Source organism: Corvus hawaiiensis, chromosome 13 (assembly GCF_020740725.1).
Source record: "Corvus hawaiiensis isolate bCorHaw1 chromosome 13, bCorHaw1.pri.cur, whole genome shotgun sequence".
Lineage (NCBI taxonomy): Eukaryota > Metazoa > Chordata > Aves > Passeriformes > Corvidae > Corvus > Corvus hawaiiensis.
In genome coordinates this window covers 11,081,936-11,107,775 of record NC_063225.1, presented here as the reverse complement: position 1 = coordinate 11,107,775, position 25,840 = coordinate 11,081,936, and the positions used below count along the sequence as shown (strand labels likewise).

Sequence of the window (25,840 nt, the reverse complement as noted above, 5' to 3'; positions counted from 1 at the left end):
ACATCCAGTGGTCCATGCTGTGCTCAGGGAAAGTTCAGCTCTGCTCTCCCACAGCTCTGACTGTTTGAACACTGGGACTTTTGGCAGCTCAGCCCTTGCAGACACTTTTCCTCCATGGAGAAGCTGTGCCTAGGACAAGGATAGGCAGTGGCTTTTCCATAAATACATCCTTGCCTTGTTAGCCCTCTCGATTTCCAGACTAAGCTTTTGCATTGTTGCTGTGGGACTTTGGAAAAGCCCACAGGTAAAAAATGGCCACTCCTTGACTTAAATCCATTTCATGAGGAACATTAGCATTAAATCATGTTAATTAACATTAATATGACTTACATGGCTTAAGACCTATCTTTGGGTTTAGCAGAGCTCTAGGAATAATTTAAAAGATGAGCTATTGCTCCCATTGGGATTTTGACTTGAATTCACTAAAGGCAATGGGTGTCCTTGAACTGGCTAAGAAGGCTTTGGGTCAGGAGGTAATTTCTGAGCAGTTTTCCTGGCTCTTCATTCTGCTTTGTGATGGCTTCTTTATGCTGGGCTGTATATCAGGGCCCTGCAGAGCAAACCTCTTAACATCCCTTTGCTGTTCTGGACCCTGAGGCAATGAGCCATGTGTTTTTTGATGATCATATGAAGATTCAATCTATTTTTAGGGCAATCTTGTTGCCAGGAGTAATTTCTAGGACTTCTGATTTGAATGGTGAATTATGTGTCCGTGTAAATGCCTGAAATGGATATTTAAAAATACTTTTTACTGAATTAATGTTTTACAGATTAACACCTCTAATGCTGTTACCAAAAAAAAGCAATTTTATTTTCTATCTATTTTGAACTTCTGACTGGTGTCGTTGGAGGCTTCTAGGCTGACACCACAACTTTGGTTTCAAAGTCCCAAGCTGGTGTAAGCCACTACATTTAATAGATGAACAGTAAGGAAGAGATCACACCCAGTGAATTTTGTACAACCTCTTTCCAGCTTCAATGCAAATGTTTTTATTTCATGTTCAGTGTTCTGTGTAATGTGCCCCAGTGCATTGACCTCTGTAATTCTCAGTGATTCCCCACCCAAGACTTGAGGAGTGCACTGATTTTCCTTCCATCATGCAATAAGCACAAGTCTCACATCCAGCCCATATTGACACCTGTAAACCCCATTTAAATAAATCAAAGGGGGCATTTGGGTATTCTCCCACTTGCCTGTAGGTTGATTGAAGAATGGATTGCTTTAGTATCTCAGTGATTTATTTGTCAGTACAGACAGCCTGTCATAAAAACAATCAGTATCAGAAATGTTCTTTGGAAGAATCATTGTGACTATCAATATCTTAGGTGGGTTAATCATCAAATTCATTGGTTTTATTATATATAAATTCCTATTCAAATGGATTTGAAATTTTAAAGAATTTTACTGTTCAGTTGATTGCTTTTTCAAGTATTTCAGTTTCTGAATAGCTCCACAGTATTTGGATTTGCACAAAGGCAAGGAGGAAAAGGCCTAGAAGGATATTTTTGTCAAAATTGTCTTTAATGGCTCTACTTTCTTCCCTTTATCTAGGTACAACAATGGTGGCACATGTGCTGTTCCAGTGGATTCTGAGAGGACTTATTCTGACTTTTCTGCTCAAAACTACTCTGTCCCTAAATCCAGATGATCCAAATGTTTGTAGTCACTGGGAAAGGTAATCTGTCACCTGCCAATTCTTATTTTTTTTTACTATCCTTTTCAGATTTTTACATTTAGAAAGCAAGCTGAGAGCTATAATTTGCTAAATACCACCCTCCTTCAGAAAAGAGCACAGATTTGCTTTACATAAATAGTACTTTTGAATGCCTTGGAGGGTTTGGATCATCCCAAGGAATTGGTTCTAAGGCTACAGCTATTGACCACATCCCCCTGAACCCTTTGGGAAGCTCCTCCAGAGTCTGAGTGACTGAAGTGCACTGAAGTGTTTGCATTTATCATGGAGAGACCTACAGAAATGCTGGCCTTGTTCTGTCTTGCTTTTTTTTGGTTGTTGTCCAGCAAGAAAGTTTGAAGCCCTTCCTGCTGCAGCATTGAGGCTCTTCCTGCCAAATTTGTGTCGGCATCAAAGAGTGAATGAAAGCACTGAACATGAAAGGCCCTGGAATTTCTTGTTCTCTCTATTGTTCCAGTGTCCTGGTCCTAAAAGTGGATCTGAGCAGGCCAGTTCCTGTGAGCACAGAGAAACCCACAGCCTTTGATGGGGTTCACACTTATGCAGGGGCTGTTTGCAGAGGCTAAAGGTCCCGTACTTCTCAGTTTAACTTGCTAAATTTCCATTTCTGTTCTCTGGTTCAATTCCACACAAATCTGAATTGCTGTACACTTCAGCAAAACAAACCCCTTAACAAAGGTAAAAATAGAATCATATTTTAATGACTATGTTTTGAGGCCTTAATTAGAGAATTAACTGTTTGTAGATAATGCAACTGCAAAGCAAAGACTGTACAGGAAAAGGATTTTGCAGTCTGCGTGCTGGAAGTGCATTCAGAGCACAGGAATAAAATATTGATTTTGTCTGAAGAAAGTCAGCAACCTAGAGACCCAATCAAGGAGAAACAAAAATTAAATACCAAAATTGATTGGTTGTACTGACCAAGATGACTTTGTTAGTTAGATGTTAATAAATCAAAGGGAAAAGATTGTTAGGGCTATTGCTGGATAATAAATGGACTCGTAAAATAATAATTGAGATTTGCAAGTGTTACTGTCTTACATTAATAATGAGCAATGTAAATATTTTATATTTTGGCATTAGCAGAAGTAAAAACAGTGACAGAGGGCAAAGCAACATCCAGGGGAATCTTGGCTTGTCTAGAAGGGACATGACAAGCAGGGCAGGAACAGCCCAATCTTCGATTTCAAGCCAATCAGACCCTCCAAGCAAATATCTTGGTATTACCTTGTGGGTACAATCTCCCAGGGCTTAATCACATCAGCAGTCCTGCTGATGAGAGGGAAATCAGCTGCAGAATTAAGACAATCGATATAGTGAGCAACCTAAAGGATCTAATTCTTGGGTCATGACCTGCCTAGGATGATTTGAGTATTGTTCTCTGAATATATTGTAGATCTGATAGTGGGGCCTGTGTCCAAATCAGAACCTGAGACAGGAGTCCCTTGAGCAGTGCACACACCTACTATGGGGCTATGCAATGCTCTGGCATGACTGACCCCAACATGAGATTTGGGTTCCTGTATCACGTGAGAGGCCCAAACAATAATGAACATAGAACCTATTGCATGACTAAGTAGTGTTTTGGGAAGGAGACTGTTGAATTCTTGCTATTGTTGGAGCTCTGTGATTTCTCATCAAATTGCTCAGTTTTTGTCCATATCCATTCACCCTTTCACCTTCTAAACTACCACAAATTTTCACGACATTTGGTGTTTTTCCCAAAAGGAGTGGTTTATTGTTCACACTGATATCTCTATGCCTATATCAGTCATGGAGCCCAAGTTAGAAACATTTCCAAACTTTTCAGGAAGACCTGTAGCTGAAGGAAGCCCTTTTCTGCTCTTTGATAAAGTTTCTAAGATTCTTGATGTAAATATGTTTCACACTGGAGTTCCATGAGCAGCAAATACAGAGAACTGAACCTTTCCATGTGGCACCAAACAGCCTCTCACTTCCTTCCTTCTCCACTCCCAGCTACGCTGTGACTGTGCAGGAATCCTACGCTCATCCTTTTGACCAGATCTATTACACACGATGCACAGACATCCTGAACTGGTTCAAGTGCACCAGGCACAGGTAAGAGCTAATCCTCAGAAATCTCAGTATCATTCTGCCTTTTTATCTCCTCACATACCTCTTGTTTATCCAAATGTTCGTGGTGCTCCAATATAGATGCACACAAAGATGTGTTTTAGGACAGGGTGTTTGGAATTACAGGGCGTTGATGAAAGTACAGAGATTTTTGCCTGAGGTTTGAGTGAGACCAGTGATAGTCAGTCCCTCATGGGGCCATCCAGGAGAATATATCCTTCCATTGGCCCTGCCATGGGATTGGAAGTGTTTATTCCCTGACCAGACATGACCAACTCTCTTTTCCAAGTGATTGGTACATGTCCAGGTTTGTAAAAGGAAGTCCATGCACCTCCTAAATTGTGAAGAAAGAGGCATTTGAGGGTTAGTGATAATTAGAAATGGATCTGTGTTAGAATTAGTGCACCCAAATCTGCACTGAAAATCAGAAAAAATGAAGATGGGTCCATTTCCAGCACTGAATGGAAACTGGTACCAAAGGGTTAATTTTTCCCATTCTGCAAGTTATTGCTGTTACATTCATTCTGATTCCAAACTATCCTAATAAATATCCACTAATAGTCACAATCTTTCAAGGGGATTTTAGCAGCCAATTGGTATCCTAACTCCTGCACTCAGTTGCAAATAGGCTCCATCAGCACCATCCCAGTGTGAGTGTTGGACTTGGCTTTTTAGCTCCTGTGTTACAATGTTTGGAAGTGAACAGAGCTGCAGAGCTTTCTGGAATATTGTATAGATTGGAATGCAGCAGAGTAAATTCGATCAGTTTATCTAACATGAGGGACAATAGATTTTGTTCAATCTACGTAATTTCTATAAACTAGCAAGACTGTTTTGAAGTGTTTGCTGTTAAATATGAAGTTAAATATTACCTTTGTAATGTGGTATCCTTGCTAATGCTATGAGTAAGTGTAGGAGTGCTACAGAATGCTAAACACTTTTTAATTTCTGTGGACTACAGTATTGTGGTGGGGAAAACAGGCTTTAAATACTGAACTGGGACTATGTCGTCACTTTGCAAGGTATGAGTGCCTTGGAAGGGTTAGCAAGCAGGAACAAATCACTTGGGGTTAACTTCTCAAGCTGTGTATTGAGAGCAGTTCCCATTGTGGGAGTTTTTGTGTAGCAGCTGACACAGTGGTCTCTGCAGAAGATTCTGTTCCTTCCATTGATGAGAGCTGACCTTGCTGATGCGCAAAAATAAACCATTTATTCTTGAAGAAACTCCTTGCCCTTGCAGTAGGACTGGGAAAATGTTTTAAGACAGCAGCTGCCCCAGGAAGAGCTCCAGTGACTGACTGTCACAAGCACTGTGTTTATAACACAAGTCATATTTCAAGCTTCAAAACAAGTATCGATTTCTTCCTTATTGTGGCTTTTATTACCAAAAGCTTTCATGCATTTAAAAATAATTATTGAATGCTACCCTTATTATAATTTAACACAAATATCATTCCAGCAGGAGGCATTGATTTTCAATAGTGTCCAATGGTTTTGTGTCTTGTGGTGCAGGATCAGCTACAAAACTGCCTATCGCAGGGGGCTGCGCACGATGTACCGGCGACGCTCCCAGTGCTGCCCCGGCTACTACGAGAGTGGGGACTACTGCATACGTATGTACACACGGCACATGGCACAGTTAAAAGTAGTTTTTGGAGCAGCTGTAGATAAATTAAAGTCATGTTGCACTAGGGTTGATTTTCAGAGCTTTCAGCTCGTGCTGATTGCAGGCAGAACTGCAGGTACAGAATATTTCGGGTCGTTTCAGGTATGTGCATCTCAAGTAAGCAAGTAAAATTTGGCTGAAGTCATTGGGGAGGGAGTTAATGAAGTTCCTTAGTGCTTTCTTGTATCAGAGCTTACTCTGGAGAGTAATTAATGCAAGTATTCACCAATATTAAGGAATTAGGGGAACTGAGAACGCTCAGGAATAAACTATCACATAATTTAAGCAGCAGTGTAAAGTTTCTGCCTCTTACCTTTGACAGTTCTTACTTCAAGAGTTAAATGAGTTAAAATCTTGGGTTTTTTCACAATGGTTCCCATCAACAGTTTAACTTTTTGAAGCTTCTCCAATGTCAGAAGAACTTTCTCCCAACTGCACTGTATAAATAAATACAGAGCTCTGGAGTGTTTTAGGTCTATATGAGGGGGGACAAAAATCAAAATGGATCTTTCAGCAATGCCTAAGAGCTTTGTTAATTAAAAATACCCTGTACATTAGTGTCACTTGTTTTTAGTATTGCAGCTTTCTAAGTGTTCTGCATGTGCTAAAAAGGAGAGTGGAGCTGGGATCTCTTGTCTAGGTCTTGTGTTGTGGGATTGTGACACAAGAAAACACAAAGAGGTTTTGATCAGCATCAGAATCCAAATTTTATTAACAGGTTTAGAATGCCATGGAATAAATGTGAAAATGATACAATTATCCAGCTAACTTCAAATATCTTGACCCTGTGCTTTACAGCTATTTCTTTCTAGCTCTGTTGATGTTTTTATCTGAGTTCCTGTGTTGGACTCATATTGTAATACATGAACAGCTGAAAAACATGAATGGACCCTGATCTCATTTTCAATGACCTTTACACCAAAGAGTTACATTAAAGAGGCTTTGGACTGTGAAAAATCACCAACCCTTTGAGATAAGGCATTAGAATTATTTTACAGAAAGTGTAATAATTTGATCTCTTGAAGCGAAAAATGCTGTTAGTCAAGTCCTGAAAAACATTGATTGCAACTTATTGTCTTTGCTGGAATCCTTCCTATGGTAAGTACGTACTTACCTTCAAATATCTCAGGTGTCAATACCATGTCAGCAGTTGTTCCACATACTTTTATTACAGTCTTGGATTTCATGACTCAGAATCCTGTCTAGCACAGAGCATATTTATTATCACTTTTCTGCCTGCAACCTATTGATTTTTTTTTTTAATTGCCATACTGTCGCAACAATAACTCTCTCCAGACTTTCTGATTCTTTGAGGATATTAACATTTGTTCTGAAGTGGTTTGTGGGGTTTTGTTAATACTCAGTGTTCTGCTTCTGCCAGGCAAATTTTATCTTTCTGTGGTGGAGAAAGAACAGCATACACCGAAATTTTGCTAATGCAGAGCAGGCAGCAGGTATCTGGTCAGACCAAAAGCCTCATGTTTGACACAGAGCAGATAATAGTTACACTCTCTCTGCTGTTTACATGTGCAGGAGTCAGGTTCTTGTATTTCATTATCAGCCTGATGTGTGCTCAGGGACATCTGCTGTCCATCCTTCCCGGAGATCGGAGCAGCAACAGCAGCCAAGAGGGAAATGATGTCAGGGAAGAAGTTCTCCATCATGATGGATTCCAGATGCTTGGACTTATTATTTGCTACCACAAGTAGCCACATAGCAAAAAAACCCAAAAGCAAACAGAAAACCTCATTGAAATTCTCTGAGCCCTCAAGCAACCGTTTGAAGGCACAATATTTAGCTAATGGGATCCTTTTCATGTCACCCCTTTTGTTTGTAACACATCAAGGCCTGATCCCATTTGTTTTGTTTTGTTTTGTTTTTCCACAATATGTTCCTGTACCAACAAGCAAATTCTCTCATTCATCATTCTTTGCAGTCAGCATTTTCATTCCTGGAGGCACTTCTCTGCTTTTGCCTTTTTCCATCCCATTTCTTACTTCTCTTTAAACTGGTATTTTTTTGCTGTTTCCTAACAAGGCAGTCCAGTACTCCTGTCCCATGTTCCTCTAGACACATTCAATGCTACTCCTCTAAAGACAGCTGCTCCAAGAGTGGTCAGGACACAAAATTCCACTTTCCTGAGCTGCACCTGGCAGGAAGGGAGGGAAGCTTCAGCCCTGCAGAGAGGGTTCTCCCCGCTCAGTCAGCCCTTTAAAATCTATTCCATTAGCAATCATGGAACCACTACAACATGGGGAGGAGGGATACATCCTGCAGTGAGTCTGATGATCAGAAGAAAGTTTGATTAAAAAACAGTGTGTAGATTAAAGGCTAATTGGTTCTTCTTTCATTAATAGCAGTCTTTATTTCTTGCAAAAGTTAAATAGCTTTGTAATTAACAGTGACATGTTTAGACTAGAGAGGGCTGAGTTTAAATCTCTATTAATGACTGTTTCTTGGATTTTAAAGCAGAAGTGAAGGCTTTCAGCTACTGTTTTGATCTCTTCCCTTCTCATTTACTAATTTTTAAAAGAATGTCAGATATACGGTTTTATCTTTGTCCTCCTGTTGGCTTACTAAATAGATTAAGTCTAATAAAATCTACCCTCAGTTCTAAATAGTCATGTTGATCCAGAGCTTCTTGCTCTGCCACTTCTCTGGTGTCTTCTCTGCCTTTTCGGCATCTGTCTGTGCTGCTGCCCCATAAAATGTGGAATTCAGGCACAAGGTCCAATAATTTAAGTGGCTGCCTGGTAAGTTATACAACTGGCCAGCCCATTAGTACTTAGGCTAAACAGTTTTGGGGTATGAAATTGTCTCTGTGCCTCCAAAAGGCTTGAAATACTTTGGGGTTGCAATGGTAGTCAAAAAAATCCTCCCTGAAAAATGCTGAAGATGCATATCTGCATTTTTTTTCCCCTCACTGATATCTTAGAAATGGTTGTTACCATTGTGGGAGCTTTGCAAGATGATTCCCCTTCTCTGAATGTTCTTACACTTGACAGAGCTTTTCCCTGAGCTGTCCCTGAAAACAAACAGCACAGTCTGGGCAGTAAATCAGAGCAGCTGTGATTTACTGTACTTTGTATGCTAAGGTAAGCTTTTGGCAGAGCAAATGCATAAACTACAGAAAATCTTTTTTTAAACAACCTCAGGGTTCAACTGTCCTTCAAGGTTTTTGTAAGGATGTTTTAAAATTATATTGCCTAGATTAGTATCTGTGGCAGATAAAGCAGCTCTGAATACTTTGCTGCTCAAAAAAAAAAAAAAAAAAAAAAAGAAAAAGAATATTACATGGCTCTTTTGTGCTCTTTAGGCTGTGAGGAGATGGTAATTGAATAGTTCCCTTTAAGAATACGTCAGGTGGAAAGATGCCCTGTGTGCTAGATGGATGAATTTTTGTCTGAGAGACCAACGCTTTGTTCAGTCTGTCCATTTTAATCTTATTCTTGCACAACAGATTTGTACAGAGGAGACACTTCTTGTGGGGAACAAAGGGTCAGAGACCTGACATCAGAGGGAGGGCAGATAGGACTCTGAGCAGCAGCTACTGCCAGCTGACTTTTGGGCAGAATAGCACCAACCATGAAACAAAAAGTTGGGAATTCACCTTTTCTTCACAGATTGAGCTGAGCTTTTAAGTGTTTTCTTCACTCTCCTACCTTACACTCTTTTTCTAAAGTCTAAATCTATGCAATGTGACAGGATGTAATAATGATAGGATTAGTGATTTAACAATCTGACTTGCTGCCATTTATCTGTCTTTCAAACCTGCCAAAATTCAGTAGAGTTATAGATTGACCATTTCATGGTGCTTTCCTTTCTTGGCCAAGATATTATTGATCTCAGATTGTTTCTCAACATTCAGCTTTCCACATTACAATTGTCACAATCAGCAGGGCTCCCTGACTTTGACAAATCTTTTTCTAGAGAAATTGTTGGTCTCACTGGTTGAATCTCAGTTTGTTACCTACAGAGGTATTTCCCTCAGGCCAAAGGTTGGGGACATTATTGTATTTGCATGTATTTATTTACCCATCTTTTCAACTCACCTTTGTTTGATGCCTTTAATGAATTTCAAAAACAAATGAGGAATGTTCTTTTAATAGCTGACTCAGGGAAATTATGCAAATTTGGGGGCTGATTGTTTTCAGGAGTTTAAATAATGTTTCATAAATTCTGTAATTCCAATAGCCATGCCAACTTCCTAGTGTGATGTTCCCATTTATAGTGTAGCCATATGAACATTCCCACCTCAGGACTGCATTCCCATTTACAGGGCTCTGTGTCTAGTGCAGTTTTTGTATTCTTTGACAAGTCTGTCTTATTGGAGCCATATGGTTGGACTGTTAAACATCTGTACCATAGGAGTAACAATTCCAGAGCTTCCTGCCATCTGGATGAATTACAATCCCTGCAATTCCACGCATATGTTCCAGCAGCACACCGACACCACAGTCGAGTGTACTCATGATGAGAAGAAAAAGAATGGTTTGTGTGATCAGTGCAAAAGTTGTACACTCCTAGAAAATGTTGAATCAGTGGCTTAAACTTCCTGAATATTCATAATGTTTGTTCATATGTCAGATTTGTTGATTTTTTTTCACTTTATAAGGCAGTAGCTCATTAGCATTTTAGAAGAAATGTTGCCTCCCCTTCTCACCTCAATTTTAAATTCCTTGCAGTGAGCATTCCTGTAACTTGAAAATATATTGTTTGAAAGCTGCCGGACTTTTAAAATACATTTTTCTTATCTTTATAGACACACATTAAAGCTGGTGCTGGTGCTTTCTATGAGAGCCTTACTGTTACATTATTCAAGTAAGGGTTCTGTACATCAATAATGCAACTTAAATTAGGGGAAATGCTATAGCAGGACATAGATACTTCCTATCAGGAGACATTCTTTATCTCTGTCTGATTTGGGATGTATGACAAAGAGAAAATGGTGTGGAAGGCCTTTCTGCATATAGTTATTAATTATAGAATTGAAATGACAGTAGGAGACACTTTGAAATTTCTCCCTTTATATGCATTGGAGATGACGCCATACATCTTTTCCCAGTGAAGAACATAGGGAAAATTATTTGAATCCTTTGTTCCCATCTAAAGGGAAACTGAGAGAAAATGGGCCTTTGCTTGTTCATTCAGAGCCTCTTGGGACACAGGAGTGTGTGGGCAGAGGGACACCAGCCTCAAAAGCAGGTTAGTTCAGCTGGTGACACGGATGAAGCCAGTGGGTGACTACTTAGCCTAAAGACACTGGAGAGACCCCCTGGATGGGAAGGTGGAAAGGTCAGTTCTCATCTCCCATCCATCATTTTATGTTTGCAGTCAGCCTCTGGATGCTGGTGGGGAGCAGTAATGAAATAAGGGAAGGACTTCTGGAAGCAGTGCAGGAGAAGGAGGAGAAACAAAATGTTCATATAAAGTAATGAAAATAGCATAAAGTTAAAAAGGAGGGAATGCTAAAGCTATATAATGTCTCAAGGGGCTTAATAAATATCAGAGGAAAAATTATGCAGGCATTATGGTTGGAAAAAGATTTAGGCTATTGCTAGTGTAGCAGAAAAGGCTTTTCTGGCTGCTTTAGGCAGTCTCTGTTGGATCAGTATAAAAGCACACTGGGATTGCAGACACAGAAGGAGGCACTGGATCCAGAGCTCCTCGTGGTGTTCATGCTAATGGCCTGGACGGCTGGGAGCTTCAGCAGGATCAGAAAAAAGCACAAGAACCATAGATGTGATTCATTGTTGAGTTCAAAGAAAGAGCCATGCAAAGTTTAGTCCATTAATCTGCACTCTTTTAGCAAAGTCAGGCTGGTCCCCAGCTGCTCTAAATCAGCACAGATCCACCAGGATGTGTCTGGATGCCCTTTCAAATCCTCCTCCTGCTGGGATGCACCTCAGAGTGGTTCATGCCAGTCTGCACTGATCCTACATGGCCTGGAGGGCACCAGAGCTATTCCATAATGTCTTTGTCACTCAACTGTGATGCTGGGATCCATTCACCTTGCACAGAATAATAACAGGGTACTGTGCACCCCAGGTATGAATGAACTGGTTCCAAGGACGTGGACATGCAGAGCATTTGCCACTTATGGAATTATGAAGACACAAAATTCTAGAAGGTGTTCCCCTCCAAAATAGCTTGCAGATCATGAGTAGTCCAGATGTGTGTGGAGCTGGGTTAATTTATGGAAATCAATAGGGTCAGAAAGAAGACAGATGTATGAAATGGTACAAGTTTAAAATTGAAATTGGAATCATAGAATGGTTTGGGTTGGAAGGGACCTTAAAGGTCAGCTTAGTCCAACCCATAGTTGTTTTCTTGATCACTCCTTTACATCCTTCTCCCATTAATAGTTTTCTCTTGTGCTCTGGAGAAGTTTAAAAGCCTAGGAGAAAAGGAAGGAAAGGTAGAGAGAGGAAAAGAAGTTTCCTAAATTGAGATAGCCTTTAGAAAGAGCTCCTGATGTATACAAAATCTGCGGTGGCATTGCTTTCTGCTTCTTCTCTCTATCCCCCTGGCTGTGACCTTCCCTGACCAGTTCCCACATGAACTCTGGATGTCTGGGAAGCCACCAGTCAGATGTGGGGGACCATTATCAGGCAGAGTCCTTCTTGCCTACAAAAAAGAGCTACTGCAACCTCCTGCCAGGTGTTAGTGCCAGTGGCTCCCTTCCTCATTTCTAGGCATCTTATAGACTGAAAATGTAAATAAAACCGAATCACTGTCACTGCTGAAGTGCTACAATAGAATGATAACACGTGATAACGTGATAAAACATGATAACATGTGATAACATATGGTAACACATGATAACATGATGACACATGATGACACAATAATATAAGACACATATTAACATATGAATAAGGTATGATAACATATGATGACATATGATAACACAGCAGGGGTATGGGTTAACCCCGTGCCTCCTCCCTCACCGACCCACACAGCCTCTCCCGTTCCCTTTGTCTGATGGGATGGGAGAAGAGGAAAGAAGACCCAAAGAAAAAAAACTTGTGGATTGAGACAAAACAAATGTGAATGATCCTCAGGAACAGAGAAAGCCTTGGTGCTGTGCCAGCACTGTTCAGCAGTAGCTGAAATGTCAGCATGGTCAGCATTGGTTTGGTCACCAACCTAAACCACAGCATGACCCAAGCTGAGAGGAGAGTTAACCCCATCCCAGCCAGCCCAGTACAGCCAGCCATGCTGCAGATAATAAAACACTCATCAATATGATCCTCAGGAAATCTCCTTATGGTTTTTCTTTGTCTTTCCACCTCTTGGTTTCAGTAGTGGCAGGGGAGCACTTTGGAAGCTGGAGTGAACCACTCTTTTCAAATGTTTTTCACTCTGTTCAAAACATTGGGAAGGGCGAGCTGTGCTGGCTGTCTGGGCTGGCTGAGCGTTTGTGGGCCTTGCTCTTGCCACCCTCTGCTCTCACAGCCTTTTATAGCAACAGCCATGGATGACCTAAATACGGCAACCTGGGCAAGCAGGAGGAGGCATTTGGCTACCTGGGTCCACTTACTTACAGCTCAGCTACTCCCCATCTCCTCTAGCACAGGAATGAGAGTGGCTGGAAGCATATGGCAGATGGAATTTGGCCCAGAGAATACAGTGCTTTCAGCATCTTCCTGTGCATAATGTGCATTTCTTTTATGTGAACTTTTGGAATGCCTGTCTGTAATTATTCCATCCTTTTAGCAGTGCCTCTGAACAATACCAATGGCATTCACGCAGGGAATACCACGTGAGCCTGACATAAGGAATACCATTCCAGGCACATGGTGTGATCCTGTGCAGGGCCAGGAGCTGGAATTCAATGATCCTTGTGGACCCTTTCCAGCTCTGAGCTTCTGTGATTCTATGATTCTGCTAATCTACTTGTGTTTATCGATGTTGGTTTCTCAAATGCTGGGTAATTCCTGGGAGGAGGTTTGCTGGGTGGGAATTTAAATTTTTAAATGTCATTCCCTTTGTTCCAAATTAACTTTGGGTTTTGTGGCACATATTCCACATCCCACAGCAGGATAAAGATATATTGTTCCATGGATTTTTTGCAACTGCATCCATTTCTGATAGAGACGTGATAGACTATAAAAATAAGGCAATTACTCTGGAGTTTAATGCAAACTGACAGTGCTCTTATGGAAGAAGTCTTGAAAATTTGTAGAAAGCAATCACTTATGTTAAAATATAAAATACTTACAACTCTGAAGCATAAATCATTTAGACCAAAATGTAAAAATATTAAGATGCCAAATTGTGCAGAAAATCACTCTGAGACTTTGGAAAAGAAGTAATTTCTTCCTATTGAACCCACAACTTTGCAGCAGGAGCCTGGATATCAAACAGGCTGAGTGCTCCAATTTCCATCACCTTGGCTGGGAATTGTGGCTGTGCCCCATCTCTGAGTGGTGTTAACACCCCACAGTAATAAATGATCTGCAGATTGAGTTCATGGGATCCTGGAATGCTTTGGGTTGGAAGGGACCTTTAAGTTCATCCCATTTCACCCCTGCCACAGGCAGGGACACCTTCCGCTATCCCAGGGTGCTCCAAGCCCCTTCCAACCTGGCCTTAGACGCTTCCACGGCTGGGGTAGCCACAGTTGCTCTGGGCAGCCTGTGCCAGGGCCTCACCACCCTCACAGGAAAGAATTCCTTCCCAATATCCCATCTATCCCTGCCCTCTGGCAGTTTGTGTGTTCATATGGAAGCACTAATTCTTTTTGTAGCTTTACAAAGCAAAGCACCTTCCCCAGACATTTGCATGAGTTTCTTCAGTGAAGTGGCTGATAGTGGAGTGAAATTCTCCTTGGGACAAGGGAAACAAAAGAGTGTGGGAGGGCAGAATGGGAAGTAAGAGTGAACTAAAGGTGCCCAGAGGGCACACTGGAAATTTTATGTTTGCAATAGAGTCAGTTGGCAAATCAGTTTTCATTTCAGGTTCCCTAATTGTTCAGAGGGAAAGAAGATGATGTTGGCTGGAAAAGCATCTATTAAACTCAGTACAGGGAAAGGGATTAATCAGATGTCAAAAAGGCTAATCAGGGACAGAGCTCTTCTAAGCAGCCATGGAGCCTTCCTTTAGAACCTGATGTGTTTGGAACTGTGTCTACAGACATTCCCTTTTCTTCTATGTGTCAGGATTACAGCATTCCCCTTCAGATCTTGTGTTGTTGCACTTACTTTCCATTTTAATAGAGGGGTTTTAAGGTTCCCAAGGGAGATTTTTCATGAAACTTCAGTCCATTTCAGGTTTGATCACAAAATATTTTTGAATCGTTTATCTTAAGCTCAGTATTTCTAACATAGGTATTCACTTTTGGAAACCTCACTTTCTCTGATGCAGTAAGTCAAAAACAACTATTTAATCAATCTATCTAACCCCAAAGCTTTCCTTCTTTTTATCAAGATTTTTCCTTTCTGAATGCTATGATTTGCTTTCATTACTCTGATGTCTAGAAATCCACATGCAAAACTAGATGGCCTTACTTCAAAAAGCTTACACTGTAAATATGTAAATTGAGTCAAATAAAGAAATATTTTACTGATTAAAATAAAAAAACATGTATGAAACACGTTATAAGGAGACTGGTAAAGAAATTGAACCTTTTCAGGTACAGCAGTGCTGTGCACAGGAGCTCTGCTGAAGCAGGTCTCTGGTACAGATCTTGGATCTGATGTCACCACACCTGCATTCATGGGTGTCATGTTCTGAGAAATGTCCAGTTTAAATAGAATTCCTTTTAAAAGCATTACTAAAAGCATCTAAAATTATCTTTTCATCAAATACTGCCAATGCTATGCCATATTTATCTTATAATAAAGGGTAGCCCTCTTCAGTAGTTTCTGATAATGTAGGGAAAAGTTTTTGTTTCCAGCTCCCATCATCTGTCTCCAGGCCACAGTGTGAATCCCAGGAACTGGAAAGTACATTTTACTGTGTGTCATTAATAGAAAGTTTCTCTGGACACTCAACATACAGAAATTGGGCTTGATCCTAAATCAGCTGAACTTCTTCAATCTGGACAGGTGACAGGAAGTTTAAAGAAGTGGCTTGAGATGAGAATCAGCCCCCATCACTACATAAAAAGTTTCCTGTGTTGTCTTTTTTGCAGTTCTTTTCAGAAAGCTGCTGTAAAACACATTGCTGTGATTCCTTTTGAAATGTGAGAAAAGTGAAAGGAGAAAATATTCTATCCCCAGGAATGTTAGTGTAGCTTATACATGAGCATGATCTTCAAATAGAGCATGGTCTGTCCTTGATTTCAGCAGGGTCACCTTCACTTGCATTGTGGGCCTTGATTTGAAATGAAATCTGAAATGTGTTGGCTCTCTGGGGCCCGTGCCTGGCCTCAAGGACAGGTTTGCCTTTAGAAATTTGTCCATATTCATCCTGTTTTGGAGAGAAACAAAGAAAGGATTGTTAGATTGACTTGAAAAATTTTGGAATAAGAATGAAGAAAGATTTTGTTTGAAACATCGATAGTTTATTCAATTTTCTACAGGACTAAAAGTTTTCTAGGAGCATCTGTGTAATTTGGTTTTATTAAGTGTTGCATTGCCTAGCCAAGACAGCCAGAAGTGTCATACAGTCCAGATGTCTTCATCCATCTACTTTTGATCTTTTAGGAACAGCATTTTTGATGCCCCCATCCTCACTAACACACAGCACACACTCCGTACCTATGAAAATCAATCAGCAGTGGAGTTGTGTCATTTGCTGTCAGAAAATAGAATTTTCTTGGCATGAGACCCACAATTCAGGGCAAGTCAGTAATCAGAGAACTACGGACATGTATCAAGGCTACCAGATTTAAAAATAAATATATCACAGACTGATGGAATTTGTACACAAAGAAATTCACTCAATGCCCTGAGTGGGTAACCTGTAGCGAAATGTGCAAGTGCTGTGATTTTGAGGTGATTTCCAGAATAAATGTTTCCAATTATGAATGTGTGAGGGTTTTCTTCTGATAATGGCTCATTTTCTTTGACATTTTCCCATGTGCTTCCCATCTCACTGTTTAAATCAAACAGCTCCTCAGCCAGTGCTGGAACCTGTAAATTCCTGGTCTCTTGGAGTGCCATAGTCACAGGAGTATAGCAGAGGTGGCTGTGGCATGAAGCAAAGCAGTCATAATGTACTGGCAGAGTTTCTATAGTGAGGCTGAAAATATCCCCCGGCAGTTGAGTTTCACCCAGCTTTGCCACACTTCTCACCTGTCCATCTGTCATTTACTTCTCACTTTCCTCACCTGCAGGGCACTGCTTGTTCCTCCAGTCTTTCTATGATGGAAATGCTTGTGATTTACCACTTTCAGCTAATTTTCAGCTCTGTACTTCACACCTGGCTGCTCATTTTCCATTCCAGCACAACTCCCAGGAGAGCTCAGACTGCAGGCAAAGATACCCAGGAGTGGAGAACAGGCATTCCTGCCTCTGTGCTGAGTGTTGTTTGGTACCATCTGCCCTCACAGGTAGTTTGGTAGGCCAGCTTATGCTTTCTCTCCTTCTGGTAGATTTGGCTGCTGCTCCACAGGCTGGCAGGAAAGCTGGAAGGACAAGGATCTTAGTTAGGTACAAGCTTCTCCTCTATTCCCAACCTGTCAAGAACCTAATTTCCTCAGGCAACAACAAAAAAATCCCCTGAAGTTAAGAACGGAATGACTGGGGAAAACTTTCACTGGTTTTGGCACTTCTGTCCTCAGAAAACCTGGAGCTTCCTGCAGGCAAATCCTATTTGACTGAATTTGGTTTTGTTGGAGTGAGGTTTCCTAGGTCATGTACAGAGAGAATGAAGGAGCATGCCAAGAGTAAATGTTAATATTTCTGCATTGCTTAGAAAAAGATAGTGCTTCTGCTTTTCGAAATTGTGCCACTTAGAGCACAATTTGCAGACAAATTAAGTTTGTTGGTTGGATGAATCAAGTTCCAGTGGAAAATTAAGAAGTGAATATGTATTTTCTACAAATTGCTGGGAAGAGTTGGTCAATTTACCAAAATGGAAGGAGTAGACTGAGGGCACAGGAGGGGAAAAGCTTTCCAGGGTCATAGATTCTGCTCTGCTGATTCAGGATCTCCCTTAACCTCATTAACGGTTTGAACTAGTGGTAATGATTGTTTTGAACCCTGAGTGAGGCAATGGGAAATCATTTACCAGAAAATGTTAAATGCTGAAATTGTCCCACAGAATAATATTGTATTAGAACATTGATCAGCAGAATTGATCTCCATGTAACTCTTCCCCCTCAACATGGCAGAATGCAACGATTACTTCTACTTGAAGCAATGACAGAAAATGCATAAAATCGGTTGCAGGCCTTAAAAGATCAAGAATCATCAATATTTAGCTGATCCCTGATGAGTTCCCTCTGGGCTCCAATTCACTTTCTGTGAAGGCAATGGGAAAAACTGAGCCTTAAAACTGTGTCTTGGTTTGAAAGACAGGTGTCTGCCAAGCAAGGTGGGAGCCTCCCTCGGAATGGAGAACATGACCCCCTTCTCTCTGAATTATTATAACTTTGAAATTAAGGGGCTTTCAGGCAAAGCTATAGGGAAAAGGAATAACATTTCTTTACTAGTATGTATAACAAGGCAAACAAACAACAACGGCAGCAACAACAAACAGAACCAGAACCCAGCGGCAGCCTTCTCTCAGCCGCGGGCCCTTTCCCCTCGGTGCAGTTCCGCTCACGGCCGGCAGGGGCGCTGGTGGCTCCCGGCTGGGCAGGGCGGGTGCGATGATTCCCCCGGGCCTGCAGGGGGCGCTGTGGCGCCAGCTTTGCTGCGCCTCCCTCACGTGGTAATGGCGGGCGGGCCAGATGGCGAAATGGGCTGCGGCAGGAACGTCAGAGCAGCAGCTGGGACCGCAGGGGTGAGCAGACTCTGGAGTAGCAAACTAAATGGATCAGAAACTCTGCAGCTGTACCAGGAGCCGCAGGGCATCCAGGCAGGCAGGGACTCTGGGGCTACAGTGTAGCAAAAGAAAACCATAGAGCAGTGGCAGGAAAATAGCGGGGCTGGGCAGTGGCAGCCTGGCTGCCTCTGAGCACTGCCACGAGGGGCTCCCTTGGAGGGGCTCGGGGTCCCAGGTTTTTCCCTGAGGCACCCAAGTAGAAGGTGAAGGGTCCTTTTTCAGTGAGGTCAGGTGTTAATAATGTCCCAGTGCTATGCCCAGCCCCTTCCCCCAGCCCAAAATCTGTGGAATCTCTGCCCTTCCAAAGAAAATAAAACCCAAGTAAGAGTAGCCAGCTGCATCCTTCCCCCACCTTGGCCATTTTTTTTGTCTCTCTTAAGTACTGGTCGTTATTTTCTCTTAGCAACAGATGGGACAGAATTCCACAAGAGAAAGAAACAAAAATCCTAGCCCCCAACAAACTGGTAAAGGATTTGGGAGTGTGACTCACCTTAGAGGGTCAGGATTTCACCTGAAGGAGGAATTTCTCTCTTTGCCACAAGGTAAAGCCTAGGCTCTGGTGTGTCCTGATCCCTCCAGAGTCCTGGGGCTGAGCAGCAGTCCCTGTGTGGATGTCTCTGACCTTGGCCTGAAGTGTGAGTTGGGATTAGGCACTGCACAGAGGCTTTGCCTTTCTTGCAGGTTTTGCCTCCTTTGTACACTTAACCGATTCCTGCCTTTGCACCCATTCCGTTGTCCAGAGCTGAGCTGTGACTATATCTCCAGACTAAGGGATTAGTGCTGCTCTTACCCAGCCCTGTAACCTGTCCACTTTGCAGGGCAGATGCACTTGAGTGCTCAGAGTCTCTCAGTGCCTTCCCACCATCCCTTTTTGTGCCTTCAACTCCTGCACTTGTTATTAACACAGCCAAAGGTACAATAGAGTTCAGCTTCCTGACCCCAGTCCTGCTCTCTGACATTTGCTGCTATGAGGAGGCTGCTCTGCAGCTCTCACTCAGACATCATTAAGTGGTGAGTGCTATCTCCTATTCCCTCTCTCCACCAGAGCAGATGAAACCAATGGGGCATCAAAATGCCACAAAGAGTGTTAAATGTGTGGTTCCCCTGGCCTCCCCTTTTGCAGGCTCTAAACTTCCCTGTCACTGTCACTGTCACTGTCACTATTTTATGGTCAGTGATGCGATGCCATTCCTGTCTCAGGGATGTGCTGCTCCAGGTCAGCTTTTCCTCAGAACCAACCAGACTGGGATTCCAAACTGTGCTGCACCAGCCTTGCATTTCTCAGGGCACACAGAGCAAGTGACAGTCTTGTCCCTACCCTGCCCTTCCCCTGGCACAGTTTACTTCCCTATCCACGCCCTAGAGTAAGGCCTAAAGCAACAGATTGCAACATGGATTAAAGGAGGTTCTCATCAGTGCCAGTTCCTCTGGTGGCAGTAAACTGTGAGCGTTCCTCCTGAAGGGCCCTTGGAGTCTCAAACTTTGAGATCTGGCTGGAATTATTCCAGGACCCCTAAACTAGTCCATGCCACAAGCCTGGGACACTCAAGAATGTGGAAGGCTCTGTGTTCACCTCTTTAGTGATCAGAACCCCAGGCTGGCATTTACCTGCTGATAGAAAGGGTAAAAAACTACCATAGAGTTTATGCTTATTAACAAATCTTCATGTCGCAGCAAAAGGATACAGGGATTTACTGAGCTATTGTCAGTGATGGCACTGACACATGTCAGATTCTGCTCTTGGGAAAAGACAAAATCCTCAAAATGTATCTCCACAGTTCTTTTACTTCAGACATTCACAAGTCATGTCTGGCATAGCCTAATCCCTGAGCTTTGGCCTGATGTCAAGACTGAGGATAACACAACCCAGAACAGATCAATACCTCACTGAGGCAATGGTCAGAGATCCCCATGTCCCAGACAACAAAAAGACCATTGATTCTGTTCTGATGGCATTGATGCAGAGTCAGTAATTCTAAGTCTGCAAAAGAAGTGGTGGAATTGCACCTACAGGAAAAAGGAGCTGATCTTGTGACCTGTTGCTGTTATCTGCTCTGCATCAGTCTCATCTTTCCTTTGCTCACATTGATCTCCTTGGGTTTGTATTTTTCACTGGTGCTTTCATGGGAAGATGAAAAAGAAGGATTGCCATGCACTGAAACAATAAATTCCTCAAAGCCTGAGCAGGCTTTGAGATCTCTTCATCTTTGGAAGTTGCTAAACCTTGCATGAAAGTGCTTTCCAAGGTGATAAATTAATGGATGTATCCTGAGTGATGACCACAGAAATAGACGTTAAGCAATGCGAAGAGCTATTATCCCACTTCATTGAAACAATTATCCAGGAAACCATCAAATCAGCTTGATTCCTGATGGAAAGTCAGTGGTTTAGAGAGGAAATCATCCATTCCACAAATAAGCAGTAATTTAAGAATGAGGAAAACCTACCTGGATGCATTAGCTGTAGTCATCTTTCATCTGCTATCAAATCTCCCTTTCCTGAGCACAGTCAAAGAGAATCCAGCCAAATGCTGACTACAGGCTTATCTAATGAACCTGATATTGTAGACTCAGCACAACCTGGACCCAGGCCAGTACATTTAGATGGAAGCACCAGAGAGGCCCTGAGTGAATAGATTCCTAATGGATAAGGAGCAAGAATCTTTTTCATCTGTTTTCATCTACTTTGAACTTGTTACATTATCTGAAACCACTGGCCATAAGATAACACCTATTTCACCTGACAAAATCATTCTTTACTCTAAAAGTGGCACGAGGGAATGGAGGAACGTGCTAAAATGACCCAAATTGTTTCAGGGACACATATGAAATATTGAAGGAAAACATCACTTTCTCTGTTAAATTTCTGCTTTGTTTAGTCCAACAACTATCTAGCATGGGGCAAACTGGTTAAATAATCTGGCATTAAAATACAAGCAATATAAAAGAAAAAAATGCAGGTTTACCCTTGGTTCACAGAAAATAAATGAAACTGGTCAGAGTTTGGGCGAGATCAGTGTATAGTGAAGAAAAACTGGCAGAGGTAGGACAGAGAAAAGAAGATATTTTGAGGCAATGACCTTGTGTCTCGTGTGCAGTCCAAATAAACCAGTTCATTCTGTGCAGTTCCAGGCGAGTGCCTGAATTTCTCATTGTGTCTCATGGCAGCATCCATATCTCCATTTAGCAATGTTTTCCATTATCATAATGTAGCTACAATTATTTATGCTTTCTGTCACCTCCTGGCTGCTCTATGATCCTGGGCAGGAATCCCACAGAGCCCAGGAAACTTCAGCATGTACGGAATGCTCCGGCATGGCTCTCCAGCATCACACTCTGCCATGAGCAAGCACAGCTCATGGAGCCCGATTTCTCTTCTGCTCTGGGTTCTTCACACTTTATAATTATCCTGCTCTTTGTTTTGGAGATATTTTGCTTGTCTGGCACGGCAAAGTGGGACAATGGCAGATGGAAGTTGCTGGGTTGGTGGCTGTGAACTCCCACATGTTCCAAGGACCACCACAAATGTTACCACACTTTAGTGCAAGCACAAATTAGGTTGGTTGTGACTCTGTCTTTTGTGAAATAAATGCATAGGTTATACTTTTGGACAAGGTAATGAAACTTTTTCAAGCTAAATCACTCCATACTAGTTCTCCTAGGATGAAACTCTTCCCTAAATGCACTTTGACCTCTGGGAAAGAGGCTGATTTTGGCAGCTCAGTTGATGCCAGCCATCAGTGGGTTGATGATGTGGTGATGAGCAGGGTGTCACAGTGTGTGTAACAACGAAGTTAAACCCTGCAACATCATGGTTTGGGTCCATACAGACGAATGCAGCACCAAGGTAGACAGAGCAGTTCTTCGTCCCTGCTTTTGTCTGGGATAAACTCCCTGTGGTGCCCCTTAGCTGAAGGAATTCTGCAGTGGAAGTATTCTCCTGTCTGCTCCACTGAGCTCTTCTCCTCATTGCAATATTCTGGCCACTTCATACCTTTGTGGAGAGGAGACAAACCATTTATCATATCTGAATTCAAATTCTGGACAACAGTTAAAGAATAAGCACTAGTGTTAGAGGAATCCATTTCTCTAACATCCATTCCTCAGTACAGCCATTTCAGGTGTGAAAAGAGCTTAATCTTTAGGTCTATTTCCCTGAGGATTGACCTTATATGTTAAAAAAAGCCCAGTCTGTAATTATAAAGTAAGTGATAAGCATCAAATGGATTGTTACAGAACCCTTTTGTTGCCTTTATTGCATGATAAGGAGCAGTTGCTGCGTAACCTTGAATGTGGGCAAATAACTCATGCTAAACACATTGCGACAAAGATGGCATTTTGGCAGGGCTTTGATGTAGGTCATTTTATTACCGGGCTGAATCAAACTACAAACTGATGTCAAACTCATGCCAAGAATGCTAATAATACACTGATCAATGGGGTGCTGGATTGCTCAAGTGAAGTGGTCGAGGGAAAATGCAGACATAAAAAGTCTGGAATTCCAAAGGTTGAAGTGCTTGGGCTATTATATTGGGAGGAATTATATTCCTTGCATTAGGACAAGTTTTCTTTACTCCAGGGGCCTTTAGCTGAGTATTGAACAGGACAGTGTCAGAAAGTATATACTTATCTTTATTTTTCTTGACCTTTATGTGCAAGTAATTTTTATAGTTCCATTAACTAGTAAGATCATTTGCAAACCACTGTACAAAGTGTATTATGAAGAATGCCTTGGGGACCATTGTATCCTATAATGTTGAATGTTAATAGAATGAAAAATTAATTTAAACTCTAAAGACTTGAGCATGGCAAGACTTCCCTTTTATAGGAGAAATTCAAAATTTTATTTGCTACGGTAAAACTTTAGAGCTGTACCCTAATATGACCTTTATAAGCCTGATTTGAATCAGTCAGTGCAGGAGTCTGATTGTTTGCCACTTAATATAAAATTACTTCTAACAAAGCTTCTCTGTTTAAAAATGGGGGTTTTCTGTGACCCCCACATATGGGATTAGTCACTAGTGAGCTCTGAGCTCACAGCTACTTGTTTAGCAATTAATCAACTAGAGACGAGAGAACCCACAGTTCCAAGAAGCATCTTCACCTTACTTAAATCTTTAATTGCTTATTAAACATTGTCATCTTCAGCGATGTGGGACTTCAGAACACCTGAAAACAAGGATACAGTTCTTCATAATGTATTTTTTATTATTTTTCATGTGACTGAGTGCTTTAGAATGAGGAATTCTCTTTTGAGTCTTGCTGCTAAGTCTCACATGGCACTCTTCCCATGGGAATGCAGCTAGACAAGTGATTAAGGAAACTTTATTGCTTAATTAGTTACTATGATGTCGTATTTATGTTAACATAGTTAAGGTGTGATAAATTTGTGTGGAAATCAACTAAATTTAGACCAGTAATGTGCAGGAGTTTTGTTATTTGGAAGAGTAAAGAACTAGTCCCCCATCAGCCTTCTTGCTCACAACATTTGCCTTGAGCTGAGAACGTGGTCCAGTTAAAATGTGTAAAAAATGCTACACATTTTGCATGTTAGAGTGATTTATTGTTGTAAATGTCCAGACAGGCAACAGCAAAATCTCAGTTTTGACTTCCGCATCTCTTACAAAACTAGGATGTCACATCAATGAGAAATGTACTCTCAGCTAAAGCTGTGCAGGGCACAATTCCCAAGGTATCTCTATGCCAGCATATCCTACCTCTTTTAGCACACTGTAGTTTGAATAAGAACTTCTAAGTTTGTGACTGTTCTATATATGGCCTTCTCCTTGTTCTGGATAACCAGCAATTTTCAAATGACTGCATGAAGGTGTATATATTTCTATTGGAAAATCCTGTTTATCTAATATCCTCTCCTGAATTTCAGCCTACAGTGGTGAAGCAGGATGCCTCACTTGTCTCCAGAAAGCCTAACTCAAGTAAAATAAATGCACAAAAGATTAGGACAATTAGTGACTAGAGATTAGCTATGAATATTTCATGCCCACTGCAATACTGTCTAAACACAAGATATGGAATAAGAATAAATTGCATTTTTGACATGCAGCAAACGTAGAAAGGAAATGATTAATTTAGAAAGATCTTGCAGTCATTTTAATGAGGCAACCTTCTAATCACTGGTCACGTGGGATCTGCTGGATAAAAGAGCAGGAAAGTTTGTCCCACAGGATTATTTTAAGTTCACCTGCATTTTGAAGTTGGATTTAAATGTTTTGTGAACAGCTCAGTGGGTTTGTTCTGCAATGACCCAGCCACAGAATAGGCAGAAAAATGTTTCCATAAGCTTTGATGGCAGCCTGACTGTGGGTCCAAGGTGTGATCCAGTCTGGGAGTCCAACCGGAATGTCAGTTGTAGCAGGAATCATTCAAAGCTACAAAGCAGTGGTGGTGAACTTTTGGCCCAGGAGGTATCTGGGAACTGAAAGGTTTCCAGCTTTCATTTCACCTGCAGGTCAGGGAAGCTTCCAGAAAGTTTGCTGGCTGATTTCAAAGGAATTGGGTAGTTCAGCCTCATTTTCAGTACATCAACCCAAAGCTATTTCCCAAATCAGCTTTGCTGGCCTTGGTTTAGACAGGAAGGAATTAACTTTGTCTTGGGATAAGTCTTTTGTAGTCCAGCTTCAGCCAGTTTTTGGTAAAGTAAGCTCAAATACCCACATTTCCCATCTGATATAAAAACACAGGATATACAGCCATAGGTTATGTATGATCTAAATAATGTATATTATAGATATGTATACAGTGACTTCATTGCCACTGCATCATATTTATTGATAGCTCATACATGTTGGTCTAGATGGAAATTATGTGTTCCAACTTAACCATCCAGTTTGAATCTTTGACACACACAGATTTTGGCAGTGTCCTAAGTGGTAAAATGGACACAAGGCAGTAAGCAGTAAAGTTCAGCCTTTAAAGCAGTTATTCAGTGCTCTCCAAGTTCTTTAGTATGTGATGGGCACACACTGGAAACTGTCAGACACTGAAACAGCACAGGAGAAGAGAATCCTAAAAACTATGAGCTGTTCCTCAGCCAACCAGTTTGTCTTGGTTTGAACTTGAGGATATTGAATTTCCAATATTCCACCAGTGAGGACTGTAGTTATGGAAAACTGGCTGACCTTGAAAAGACACGACTGCACTTACAGCCACTGCATCATGGAGTAAAATTATTTATTTTCCTAGGGCTGTTTTTTACAAATCTGTTTTGGATCTTAATACACTTTCAAGACTGAGCTCCATTTTGTCTTATGAGCAGTTGCAATTTGAGTGCAATATAAGATGCTGCTGTTCTGTAATATAATAATAATAAATGTCAGTTTGGTAAAAACTTTATTACCAAGCAAAACTGCTAACCAAAGGAATTTCTGGTGTGCAAATTTTTCATTACAGAGCTGAAGTGACAAATGAGTTTATCGCTGTCAAGAGAC

At 41.4% G+C, this 25,840-nt stretch overlaps 1 protein-coding gene across 14 annotated transcripts in view; it reads left to right on the top strand.

The window, feature by feature from the left end:
• The window catches only part of MEGF11 (multiple EGF like domains 11), a 255,759-nt gene that overhangs the window by 60,157 nt on the left and 169,762 nt on the right, over nt 1–25,840 (top strand). For all 14 annotated transcript variants that reach the window (XR_007206509.1, XM_048317360.1, XM_048317359.1 and 11 more), the window contains exons 3-5: nt 1,553–1,676; nt 3,672–3,773; nt 5,301–5,401. Coding sequence is in view for 13 of the 14 variants with exons in the window: in XM_048317360.1 (XP_048173317.1) it covers nt 1,561–1,676; nt 3,672–3,773; nt 5,301–5,401 (319 nt within the window). In the remaining variant the exon portion in view is untranslated. The remainder of the gene's footprint in view (nt 1–1,552; nt 1,677–3,671; nt 3,774–5,300; nt 5,402–25,840) is intronic.